This window comes from Cuculus canorus, chromosome 4 (genome assembly GCF_017976375.1).
Source record: "Cuculus canorus isolate bCucCan1 chromosome 4, bCucCan1.pri, whole genome shotgun sequence".
NCBI lineage: Eukaryota > Metazoa > Chordata > Aves > Cuculiformes > Cuculidae > Cuculus > Cuculus canorus.
The window spans coordinates 10,562,311-10,575,893 of NC_071404.1; the positions used below are offsets into that span (position 1 = coordinate 10,562,311).

The 13,583-nt window shown below is 37.8% G+C and overlaps 1 protein-coding gene across 5 annotated transcripts in view; it reads left to right on the forward strand.

The window, feature by feature from the left end:
• CFAP99 (cilia and flagella associated protein 99) overlaps positions 1 to 13,583 on the forward strand; it is a 61,349-nt gene that overhangs the window by 14,126 nt on the left and 33,640 nt on the right. For 3 of the 5 annotated variants that reach the window (XM_054065635.1, XM_054065634.1, XM_054065636.1), the window contains 4 exons: positions 612 to 756; positions 3,995 to 4,089; positions 10,334 to 10,446; positions 12,596 to 12,770. In XM_054065635.1, coding sequence (XP_053921610.1) covers positions 612 to 756; positions 3,995 to 4,089; positions 10,334 to 10,446; positions 12,596 to 12,770 — 528 coding nt within the window. The remainder of the gene's footprint in view (positions 1 to 611; positions 757 to 3,994; positions 4,090 to 10,333; positions 10,447 to 12,595; positions 12,771 to 13,583) is intronic. The other 2 variants (XM_054065638.1, XM_054065637.1) reach the window with 2 other exon arrangements.

Sequence of the window (13,583 nt, forward strand, 5' to 3'; positions counted from 1 at the left end):
CATCTAACCCTCCTTTTTCCAATTCTCTTGTGGTATTGCATGAACACTGCAAATGGCTGAGTGCACATCAGAAACACACAGTCCGCATTTACAAGAATCGCAACACTCACAGGTTTTGTTTAAAATAGTCTCCAGTATTAAGTTACAGTCACAGTTAAGAGTCTTCATAATCCCTGTCCAGCTTCTTCCCTTGATTTGGTTTCCCCCAGTAGCACAGACTTCAACAACAAAGAACAGGTTTCCTACTGGAAAAGCAGACTCTTATTGAAATTTTCTCATGCTATTGACTAAGTTAATCATTGCTCATAGCTCAGAGACTTCACATTTTCTTTGCTTCAGCTATTGACATTCACTCATCAAGGCCTTTTAACTAAATGAGTAGGTCAAAAGATAAATTTTAACACCGGGGAAAAGTTACATTTTACTTTAACAAGGACCTTTAATTTGTTAGGACTGCCCATATTTGAGAGAAGTGTGTTAGCCCTACCAAAGGCACTGCTGTTCATTGTTCATATTTTCCAATTACTTCAAATGATTGTACTTCTTTTTGTATGCAACTAAAATTTTCCTTCTGGAATACATTAATCATTATTAATTTTGTATCTCTATAGACTCTCAGTGAGACAGAGGAAAAATTTGTGTTGGATACACTAGCTGGATGCATAGAATATAAATCCTTACTGGATGTAGTAGTCAATGCCTTTTTTGTTCTGGATGGGAGATACTGCCCAATTTCTGAGCGTAATCTCTATGTAGGTAAGTTTGCTTTAAAACACCAAATATTTCTACCACAAATATTTTTTAAAAAATACATGACTAATCTAAGTCTTAATACTATATTATGTTTGAAGAATTGTCATTGTGCAGAGTGCAGTATGAAAGACATGACCTTCTCTAATGGCCTTAATTCTGAAACTGTTATTTAGTCTGGACTCTCATGTGTGTTAACTGGAATTTCGCCCTAAGAAAATTCTGCAGAATCTGCCTGCAGATCAGGTAATGCGCAGATGGAAAACAGCATTGTTGACTAGATGAGTATCTTGGAAGTTTAACCATCACTTTGAAAAATGTTCTTCAGTGATTTCCCTTTATTCTTTTCTATGCAACCCAGGACCTCTGCCATTTAGATATGAAATTGTGTAACAGAGCTCTGTCTGCTGAGGAACACAGCATGTCTCGCAGTACAAAGATACGATTGTCTCTACCTGCACATGGGTTTCTTTGTTAATGACCATCACAATGACATAGATAGACTTCTGTCTGTCTCCACCAGTGAGGTCAATTATTTTCCCTTTATTATTTACTTGGTTAGAACCAGTTATCATATGACTATACCTGGTAGTATGAGCTAGTTAATCAGAGTAGTTCCTATTTCCAGTATTATTTTAGATACTAGGAAGTACACAAAAAAGTAATTTAAAAACATAGGGTTTTTTTGCTGTGCATTTAATATGTGCACTGAGGTTGATTTATTAAGTCACTAAATAAGCTGGAATCACAAACTGCACTGGCATTGGTCCTCTGAGTCACATATGTTCTGAAGCCTTGTGGGTTCTTTGAAAAGACCAGCCAATTTAATTCAAAGTGTTTGAAAAAAAAAAAACAAACCATATCTAATATAAATATAGCTACATTTTATGTTTTAAAAGCTTTTCAATTTTTATGGCAATTCTGGTTGCTTCGATCACAATCTGGAAAGAAATAGAAATCCAAATCAAATAACAAACAAAAGGGAACCTGAACTATCAAGGGTGAAATTATTAGTATATTGAGTTTATTCTAAATGGCAATGCTTCATTGTCTCCATTTCTCCAAGGCCATGTTTTTCAGTGTCTGGGACACATAAATTATACCTTTAAGCTGAGTGTTGCCATAATTGGATTGTCAGGACTGGTCCACTCAAAAGCCTCCGTTAATCATAGCACAGGGTAGGCCCCAGAAAATTTTCCTTTATCAACAAGTTGAGAGTCTAAGGTCATTGGCTTACATTTTTTTTAAGCTGCTTGTGATTCCTTTCGCCAAGCTGCATTGACACTTAAACAATCAAAGCTGCTTATAAGGGCTGTTGCTATGTGTGAGCAGATTTGAATTTAATAAAGCTTGTAGGAGATAAATGTATATTCTACTAAGACCGCTTAAATATGTTGCTATGCTAAAGCACAAGATTGAAGCCTAAGGATACACTGAGTTGGCTGCTGCACATTGGTCAGCATTTACTGCTTTTATCATCACTATTTGGTGGCAGCTGAAATACTGCAGTGCAAGTGAAGCCTGATTGATTAAAATGAATATGGGCAAATGAAAACTGATACAGGGCTCATGAACTTTACAGATACACAAAAATCTAACAGCATTGACTATGCCTTTTCCTGTATTGACCTGCACACTTGCCAGTGGGTGGGTGCAAGGATCATATTTGGATTTTCCAGAGAATATCACAATTTTAAGACTTGGTTTTATTCTAATTCAGAATATAAGCAAAGACTACAACAGTTCTTGCAAAGTGGTCACTTGCAGAAAAAAAAAAAAGGAAAGTAAATACTAGAAATATGATATCTTATGTTTAAAATTTTTGTTATCTATACTATTGTTATGTATAATAAACTGTGACGTTGGAACAGAGGAATAAGAACTACCCCCCCCGAAAAGAGTAAAACCAGAGTGTGTTAAAAAATTCACTGCCCAAACTTTCTTTTATGTCTCCTGTCCATGTTAAATTTTCTCAGAATAAACTTGCTTACACTGAACATTTTGGTTATGCTAAAAGAGAGCTGTTTCCAATGATGTAATACTGTCCAAAACTTTTCAGCCATGTCTCTCAGCAGCCATTTGACTCCTAGTCTCCCTGCCTTGTTGCCAGACTAACACAGAATTTCACTGGTGGAATACGCAGATATTTGTTGTATAAACTGGTACTACTATCCAAAAAAAAAGGCCAGTCTTTTTCTTGTCGCTGGCCACTCATTCTCACCCCTGTGATGTCATATCTCCTCTTGAGTTGGAACTTGCATTTAGCAGCCATCGAGTGAACTGATCAAGAAAGTGTTTCAGGTTAAAATTCACAATCTGTTTTAACTTGGCTGCGTGGGTGACTGTACTTGCCCTAGAGTACACAAGGATGCAAAAGCACGGGATGGGAACAAGCAGTTCGGGGTTGACAGAGCTGCTTATTTTAGTGGTGATGTTGCCATAACAAAACGACTGTGAAATCATAAAGTCATAGAACCATAGAATAGTTTGGGTTGGAAGGGACCTTAAAGATCATCCAGTTCCAACCCCCCTGCCATGGGCAGGGCCACGTCCCACTAAACCATGCTGCCCAAGGCCCCATCCAACCTGGCCTAGAACACCTCCAGGGATGGGGCATCCTTAACCTCCCTGGGCAACCTGTGCCAGTGCCTCACCACTCTCATGGTGAAGAAATTCTTTCTAATGTCTAGAATCATGGCAAGATCTTACCTTTGGTCTTACAGGATTCCAAATGCTGCTATGGTAAATCTCCTGGTTTTGCACACAGATATTTGCAGGTGTCGAAAGGACCTCTGTGAATGACTTCAGAGAGCTAAAATTGTTTTTTGTATCAGTGGCGAGCTCACAGAATCACAGAATGGTACAGATTAGAAGGGACCTCTGGAGATCATAGGCTCCAACCCCATCCTCAGCTGCTAGAATTTCCATAAAATAATGTAGATTTGCACAAGCTTGGGTCTGACTCATGGAAGAGAAAACTGATTTCTATGAGCCATAGCGCAGAGTCACAAAGCTAATAATGAGCACAGAGTCACAAAGCTGATAATGAACATAGGGTTAATATTATATTATAACTTCATTGTACAATTTCTCATTTTCAAGAATTCTATTGCCCTGTTAGATAAACAATACTGAAGAATATTTAAAATTAAAGTAACAGTCTAAATCCAAGATTATGCAGAGTACAGGGTATAGGTTTATTACAATTTTCTGCTGCATTTAAAATGTGTGCATCTTTTTATAGTTATTTGTTATCTAGCTGCTTTTCAACTAGAAGAGCTCGGCCTTCAGCAGTTCAGCAGAATTGTGAAATCTCTGGATGCTGCAAAAATGCAAAAGGTAATCATAGTACAAAATATTCTTTGAAAAGTAATTAAGGATCTCTTCATTGTGTTTGATAAATCAGATGAGAACTTTAAGGGTAATTTAAATTGAGAAATTAGTGTTACTTTTTGTTTAAACTCAAATAAAATTTGTATTTTGTTATCACAAAACCCTTCAATTTCTATATTATGCAGTGACTATCTCATATTCAAAGATCAAGTTAAAACATATATTATAATCTGAGAAGGTAGAATCATCACACGATTTACAGTTCATGCGATTTACAGTTGATTTATGCTTAACTTGCATACTTGCTTTTGACTCTGCTCACATTCTTTCTTTGACTTTAGGCAACAAAGACGCTTTTTCTATATGCAATGAATCTATTGAAACTCACAGTTCCTGCTGATTAGTGTTATTTTTTTTTCCCCTGAACAACCTACTACCACTTTCATAGAATCATAGAATCATAGAATCATGGAAGGGATCTGAAAGATCATCCAGTCCCAACCCCTGTGCCATGGGCAGGGACATCCCACTAGATCAGGCTGCCCAAGGCCCCATCCAGTCTGGCCTTGAATACCTCCAGAGATGGGGCAGCCACAACTTCCCTGGGCAAACTGTTCCAGTGTCTCACTATGCTCATGGTGAAGAAATTCTTCCTAATGTCTAGTCTAAATCTGCCCCTCTCCAGTTTATACCCATTCCCCCTCGTCCTATCCCCACAAGCCTTTAGGAATAGTCTCTCTCCAGCTTTCCTGCAGGCCCTTCAGGTACTGGAACGTCACTATAAGGTCTCCTCTGAGCCTTCTCTTCTCCAGGCTGAACAAGCCCAACTCTCTCAGCCTGTCCTCATAGGGAAGGTGCTCCAGCCCTCTGATCATCTTTGTCACCCTCCTCTGGACCTGTTCCAACAGCTCCATATCCTTCTTATGTTGAGGATTCCAGAAGTGGACACAGTATTCCAGATGAGGTCTCACAAGAGAGGAATAGAGGGGCAGAATCACTTCCCTCGACCTGCTCGACACGCTTCTTTTGATGCAGCCCAGAATATGGTTGGCCTTCTGGGCTGCAAGCGCACATTGCTGACTTTGATTATCAAGTCTATTGTCCTTCCATCATTTTTTCTCCTTCCCAAAAAAACAATTGCTCATTTGGAGCTACACATATACGAATTACCCTGTTATAAGATATGTGCAATTAACCAAACTGTTGCTGCCAAATAGAAAGCATGACAACAAAGTTCTGCCTGCCTTTTCCTCTCTGGAGTCACAAACTTGGGTTTTGCTCCACTACTTGTTTGCTAATTTTCATCAAATTTGTAGAAATATGTCTTCTGCTTCTCTTTCAAAATGGTTGAAAGTGCTGATTATCTTAAAAGCAATGTTGTAAAGAGAGGAGAGGGATAAACTGAGCAGCAGTGCTTTCTCATAAGCCCTATTTTCTTAGGTAAATAGGCTAAAAACTAAATAACTGGTGACACAGCTTATGTAAATATTGATCATCCAGATGTTGCAAAGCATAGTTTAAATACAGCATTTGAATAACAAATGTGGAATTCAAGAGATAAACAAATTTTAGTAATTAATACTGAAAAGCTAAGGTTTATCCATATACTGATTACTTTGAATGTTCACATGGATGCCAGTGTCCCCTTAATGAGTGCAGTTGCTTTGTAATTTGTATGGAGAGAGTAGGTTTGGTTGTCTGTGCAATGTTTTTAGAAACACTCTGTTCACTTTGGTTTGGTGCGCTTACTGTGGAATGGGATTTATTAATTCCATTCAGAGACAAAAATGACATATCTCATCAACTGTTGGAACAGAGAAGTGGCTGGAAGAATTATCATAATCTGGTAGACAGACAAATCACTCTGTAAATGCTCTCCCAGCCCCTTCTTTGGTAAACATGTTAGTCACAAGCCACTGGATTGGATGCATCTTGAGCTCATTCAGCTAGCAACACAATTTTGCCACTTCATGCCAGTTATCTCCTGTTGATTCCATTCACCTGACTTTATACGGCTTAAATGCAAGTGCCCTCGTGGTCTGTTTCAGATAATTTCTCCTTCCTTCTTTGGAATAAGTCTTTTCTGATAGGGAAGTGCTATTATTATGCAGTGGTCTGCACCTAATACTACTTTATCCTGTAGATGTAACATTGTTTTCTTAATTATCTTATCAGATCCTCATCACCATGGCACCTAGGGTTTCTTCTCTTGCATTAGAAGAGCTTTTTTGTCTCCAAAGTGACGCTAGATTATATCAATGCACCTGCAACAGAGTATTTAGAAGCAGCATTTGGTCCCTCCAGCAACAGAGACAGAAACAGCAGAAGGCAAATCTGCAGCCTTAGCAACAGAACTTTTCAGAAATTTGAAATTCTCCTTCAGGATGCTGACCTGTATATTTTGCCTGATGTCTATTGTCTCTGAGTTCAGTTGAGATGCAGAAAAAATATTCATAGAATAGTTTGGGTTGGAAGGGACCTTAAAGATCATCTAGTTCCAACCCCCCTGCCATGGGCAGGGACATCCCACTGGATCAGGCTGCCCAAGGCCCCATCCAACCTGGCCTTGAACACCTCCAGGGATGGGGCAGCTACAACCTCCCTGGGCAACCTGTGCCAGTGCTTCACCACTCTCATAGTGAAGAAGTTCTTCCTAATGTCTAGCCTAAATCTGCCCCTCTCCAGTTTATATCTGTCCCCTCTGGTCCTATCACCACAAGCCTTTAAAGCCTTTAAAGCCACAAGCCTTTATTCACATGTATTTACTTAGAATAATTTACTTTAATTAAAAAATATTTTTTTCCTGAACATCACGGGCTGAGTAGAATTCTCTTGATCATGCAGATAAACCTTACTCAAGTGAGTAGTCTTCATGGAATCAATTGGACTACTCAGTTGAATGAGATTGACTTGTGTGAGTAGACCTTTCTCCTAGAGGACTGCATGATGGAATCCATTCAAATCAAAGTCACAGTGTTTCCCTATGAATGGCGTATGTTCAAATACTTTCACTTAGGCAGAATATCCAGGCAGAAAAATGATGCTGCCTCACGAACACATGTTCAAATAATTGAACAGAAAATCATAAGATCTCATTCTGTAATGTTAGCAACACATATAAAAATTCTTTATGGTTGTTCAATTACAGACCCACAACATAATCCCCAGTTTTGTAACTTTGGTGTGATTGCTCTTCTAAGAACTTAGCTATGCATTGCTAACTCAAGCCTATTTTTCTGTTCTATTATTCATACATGTTCTTCTTCTATATTTGTTGTAAAATTTAAGGGTTTGTATGTTAGAAAAAATACACAGATGAAATAAAAAGTTGAAGTAAACAGCTTTATAATTTCATAATTGAAAAATTAGTGGGTTTTTTTGTAGCCTTCAAGAACCTGGTTTGTTCTGTCCCTGTTCTGATTGCTTCTAACAGCAATGAAATCCTTCTCTGAACTTCAAGTAGCATTTTGCTGCTATAAAAGCAACGACAAAATAGAAACATGAGGAATTTTTCCTAGCATTCATCTCACAAAACACAGAAGTTTTTTTTGTTAAGAAATGAAATGTGCTATGGTTTCATGGTTCTTATTCTGCCCACATTTGGCATCTCTGATATGGATGATCAAAACCAAGATTGTGGCCCAGGCAGACTCTGAAATGATGTCTGGTAATTCCGCATTGCCCTTTGTAATCCCTGCATTGCCTGGATAACTGTTTCAGGGATGCGTGCAAAGCCTTTTCTAGCAGGATGCTTATTGCAGCATTTCTCTGGGGACTATGAGTAAAACGGTACTAAAATATCCATCACAGTATTGATATCTGATTACACAATTACCATTCTGTGGACCTCACAGGAGTGCATCATGTTTATCAATCACATAATTACCCGTTTATCTTAATAAAGTGTGAAACGTTAATAACCAGTACATAACTGGTGTTACAGTAGGACATCTCAACCTGCTAAATACAACAGCTAGAAATCACTAACGGTGTGCCTTTATTATAGTTTCACCTGCCTTGAAGAGGTAGTTAAGTTGCAAGTACTTTGTATGAGACAGTTAGAGCAAATATTGAGACGACCTAGATGAAGATCAGTCAGGGAGAAATGAAACACCAGTTCAGAGGCTTTTTTCAGGTGGCAATGTGGTACACAAACTGACTGAAGCTTCTGAGGATGGACTAGGCTATAAAAGAGAAACACTGAGGATACAGGAGGGAGGAGTTCAGCTTCATGAAAGCTAGGGAAAGAAATCTGTAGGATTTACAAATGACCAGCTACAGTATCTCTACATCAACTCCTGTGAGCTCTCTGAATTCCTAGCAATTTGAAACTAGCTTCATCCCTCAGGATCTGACTCATTTTAAGTACATCAGCTCATGTGCAGTCCTTCCCTGAATGCACACTTGCTTACATGGGTTTAAAACCACAGTTTTATAAACATTGTGTGTAGTCAGGACCTTCCATAGGTAAGAAGAGTACCTCGGCAGGGGATATGTTCACTGGGTCTGCAGCCATATATCCATCTGGGATTCCTGGATGTAATTTTGTTACTGTAACTGGTAGAAGCAGTGTAGATACAGTGCATTAGTTCTGTTGGAGAGTGTGGTCTCTGCTAAAGTATTTTGTTTATACATTGCATAAGTTTGAACTACTGTGTTAGGAGAAAAAAAAATCCAACACACACACACACCAGAGAGAAAGATTCTCCAGAAGGAGAATGAATGAGTTTTTAGACCAATAGGATGAAATGCATCCCTTACCCTATACTCAGCAAACCTGGAAGCACCAAAAAACCAAGTTTTTCACAATTCAGCACTTAGTTTATAGGCATGCCTCTAGGGATGAAATGTCTTCATTTGGATGGTGTGTTAATATGCCAACATCCACAATTTCAGGGAAGAGCAGTAGTTTTTAGACAAGAATGGGAATCCATTGGACAATATTCATTTATTCCTTCAGTCATTTATCAGTCTTTTGACTCTACCAAAGGTACAGTAGATGAAAATAAGACCACATTTACAGGTTAGTTTCTTGGAAATGGTCACATCAACACTATAGACTTCAAGTAGTGAGCTTTCTACAACTTTTAAACATATGCAGCAAACATCTTGAGCCAAATCTGAATTGTTTATAGAGGAATTATTCACAAAGCTCTGAGCCACCTCGGGCCTGGCACCACATGAGAATTAAAAAGCTCCTTGGTAGTCCTACAGAACTAAAAACTCAATGCAAAGACCTATATGGCTCTGTGGAAACCAACCCAAGACAGGGCTGATGCTGAGACTGAACTAAGCGGCTCTGCAGTCTCTATTGGAAGCTTCTCAAGTGACTGCACACTGCTTTCAAGTATGTTTCATAATGACAATATTATTCAGTGTTCTCTTTTCTATTACTGGGATAATTTCAGCATGACACTTGCTTGTACTTCCACTTCCAAGAATTTTAATGAAAAAGTTCAGGTTCAAGTTTGGAATTTATATTGCTGTAAATGACACACACTGAATCTGAGTGCCATTTTCCAAGAATCTTTCAAAAGGCCATTTGAGTTTTAAAGAAAGGCTCTTGACCTTCTGGTAAACTTCAGTGGGAAACAAAAGTTCAAATGTTAGTTGCTATTTCTCCAGCATGTAGAGCCCTACAATGTGTAAGTGTGCCAAATTTCAATCTTCTAGTTTAATGGGAATATGCCAATTAATTACATTTCAATAAAAGAAGAAACCTTATTTTGTAGCAGTTACAATAGTTCTCAGCTGTCTCCCTGCCCAGTTCCCAGAGAGCTGAAAGAAACTTGAGTCAAGTGCAGCACCAGGCCTGAGATGTTTGTGTGCACCATGGACCATCTAGCTACAGATAATCAGGACCTGATTGTTGGTATATTAGACTCTGAAACTTTCTTGTATAATTATACTAAAATCAGTGTAATTACTTTAATTTTGGATAAAAACTTTTGTTTTACAACATTTGAAGTGAATTAAACACATCCCCGTGTTGCAGTCCCTCGATTATTTTTAGGCCACTAAAAATATTTTAGTGTCTATTAGTGTTTCACAAAATGAGGCTGAAAGACATGGGGCTGTCCTAACAGACCTAAGAAGAACCTACAAATATTTAGTATCGATGACTAAAATTACAGGATAAAATACAAGCAAGTCCTTCATCACTGTTTGTATTAAAAGCAACTATGCTTTTGTAGTGTTCTATACATCATACCTTCAGTATTCATATTTAAAAGAAATCACTTGTTATTAGTTTCTTAGATTCTTCTTCAATGCCTTGTATTTGAACACATGGATAAAAGATGAATGGAGTCACTTCTACGATTCACTGTATGTGAAAGAGAACTGGATTGATCCACTGCTAAGGTAAGCAGTACGTCAGTAGTCTGTCTGCACCTCAAACGTTAAAAGCTGGGGAAAGCTTCCTCTGAAAGTTCAATTTGCTCTTAAAGTATTTCTTGTATTTGAGTCACTCAGAACCCTTCCTGTCTTCATGAGACTACAGTAATCCCTTCTACTTACCCAGAGGGAAGTTTCTCTCACAGAAAAGTCGTTTAACAGCTGTTGTACATTCGTTTCCTCAGTGCCCCTGAATAGATCAGACATCATACTCTGAAAAAAAACCAAAAAAAAAATAGAAGGTTCAAATTATCTTACGGAGTTAGATTCATGCCTCTTAAATCAATTCAACATCTGTATGACATTAAGCATATGAAAAAAGATGTTTGTCTTCCCTGAATTTGGCTTAATGCACAGGCCTGTTTATACCAATAGTTGTAAAAAGCCTTCTGAGCAAATCAGACAAGCATGTAAACAAGTCATTTTAAATTGTTGTTTATTTACGCAATTGCAGCATCATTTAACAGTTTAAGTGCTCCAAGGTGTCAGGTGTGTCCACACATTATTTAGGTGGTGATACAGTAGCACCACTACCCTTGCCAAACGGAAACATTTTCATGTGGAGAAACAGTAGCCCTGCAGCCTATTGGGTCAGTTTTTCACTCTAGTTTTTACCCAGGACAGATAACACCAGTACAACTATGTGGCTGCAATCCACCTCACTGCAGCATAGGTGAACCCCAATGACGGCAAACACTGTTGGGCATTGGTACAAAATGTTAGCTGGAGAAGAGCTTGCAGCTGGTTCTAACTGTCATATCAAGGCTCAATAGAATTAATTCTTTCATACCATGTAGATTATGCCAAATTAGCAAATGTACAGTATAGATTTGTCTTGAATACTCCAAATAGTCCAAATTCCATTCAGTTCTATAGGAACTGCAGGGATATGTTTGAAGTAAGAATTTGATTCAATATATTCCACTGCAGTAATTCTAATTATAACATGCGCTTACAATAGCCTAAAGATACAGACAGAGCCTTACGGAGAATATACACATATCCACACACTTTTTATATGTATATATATATATATACATGCAGGCAAATACTTAATCTATTGCTTGTTTCATTAACACCAAGCTTATTGGAGCTGTCCTTCACAGTTAAATACGTTCAATATAACAAACGTTATATTGCCTAGAAGTAGTAAATGCAATTTATATAAGAATGTTAAAGATCATATTTGGTTACTGAGTTTGAAACTTCCTTCCAGGGGCTGAGGATACACTGATCGCTTTAATCAGTTCAATACCTTACATTCTTTTATATATATATTTGGGTTTTTTCTTGCTGATGTCAAAGAAGTTAATACAAAGAGTCTTATTTATTTTAATGGATCTGCATTACTTGCAAAAGTTACTTGTGAGCCTCGTTGCATAATGACAGGGCTAAGGTAACAGTCACATAAACAAGTTACTGTGAATTTGGGTTGTCAGCTGCTTTTTAAGTTCTGGGAAAGTTCCATTGCATGTACAATACAGGAACACATATGGAGGAGGAATAACTGACATGAAGCTGTCACTGTAAAAACCCTTGTTTGTGTCTTACCTTTTTTTCTTGTATTCTGCAGCTTCTTGTACAAGCCAAAACTCAAACTCAGAGAAATCAAAATAATCTTTACTGCCCCACAGGGTTCATTGAGGGTTCATCTGCTAATTCACCAAAGTTCCTACGTCTTTCTATATTTTATTAGAACTGCCAGCGCTATGAGATTGATTTATGTGTACCCTGTCAGTTGATAAAAGTGTCAATACTCAGACCACTGTTTATTCATAGTCTCTTCATCTAAGAACGTTAAGTGTGTACTTAGTTTATGACAGGTGCTTTTCTGATTCACTGTCCGGCAGTGAAACAAACTGGTGACACATTTGCTTATTCAGTAGAAATTGTGGCTATTTCACCACTAGCCTTCTGAATGGACCAGCATCTGTTGAGGGGTGAAGCAACCGAATCCAACTAAATCATCTGAACAAACTCATTGGTCAATTTTATGAGAACTGAATGGCTGAAAGCATTACAAGAATTTGCACCAATGCCACCGTCTTATACTGTGTGTATGTTTGTATGAAAGAAAAAAAATAAATTAAACTGAAAAATCTGTTTTTATTTGAAGATGGCAGCCAAAAGTACAGAAACTGATTGAACAGCTCACAGACAAATCAAGTAATCGTACAACCACGGTCAAGACTTCGACAGTTACTCAGCCAAAGGAATTCAATTTGACTGTACCCAAACCACGTGCCATCCCTATTCCTCTGCCAATACCAGGACTGGAAAAAAGGATACCTGTAAGGTTTTTTTATGCTTTGAGAGATACAAAGTTCTATGCTTGTGCACAAAATCATGATGGGGGAATTAATAATCTCTTTTAAAATAATGGTAGAAAATGTACAACCTTTGACAGATCAACAAGAATTTTTGTAATATTTTGAGTTATTGAAGGTTCAATTTCTCTAAAAGAACCAAACTAATTCTTTTCATTTCAGTGAATGTTGTGTAAGCAAATTGTAAGCCAAACAAAGGCAAGGGAAAAGCTTGATTCCTGTAGTTGTTCTGTGACTTTTGGAGGTAGAACTATATAATGGGTACAAACTCATGGCAGCTTCGATAGAAGTGTTTCTGGTAGTCCTTGAATTTGTAAGGTGTTTGCATTGAATAACGCACTGAAGCAGGTAAGAAAAGAACATTCAAATGAAAATTTTCTATAAAAGCAGAATTTTCTGTAGATGAACTCTCCCTAATATCAATGGCAAAGCAGTTTCACTGGAGATTGGGTGGCCTCTACGTCTGCAGCTCCTCCTCAAGAGTGAAATTTTATTCCATTATATTTCTATTAATGTTGATTCTCTAATTTTTTTTTTCAGTTTAAATTTATTGCTCCATATAAACGAGACTAAATTTATGTTTGAAATGCTATGCTTACAATTTACTCATTGTCTAAGATTGTGATTCAGTTACACTGGTATAAATTGGAGACACGGGACTGGTTTTAAGTTAGCTCACTGGGGCAAGGCAAACAGGATTTGGGATCAAGTATGACTAACTTAAAAAAGATTCCAAAAGCATCTATATTTAAATGTAGTGGGAAGTGAGCTTGGAAG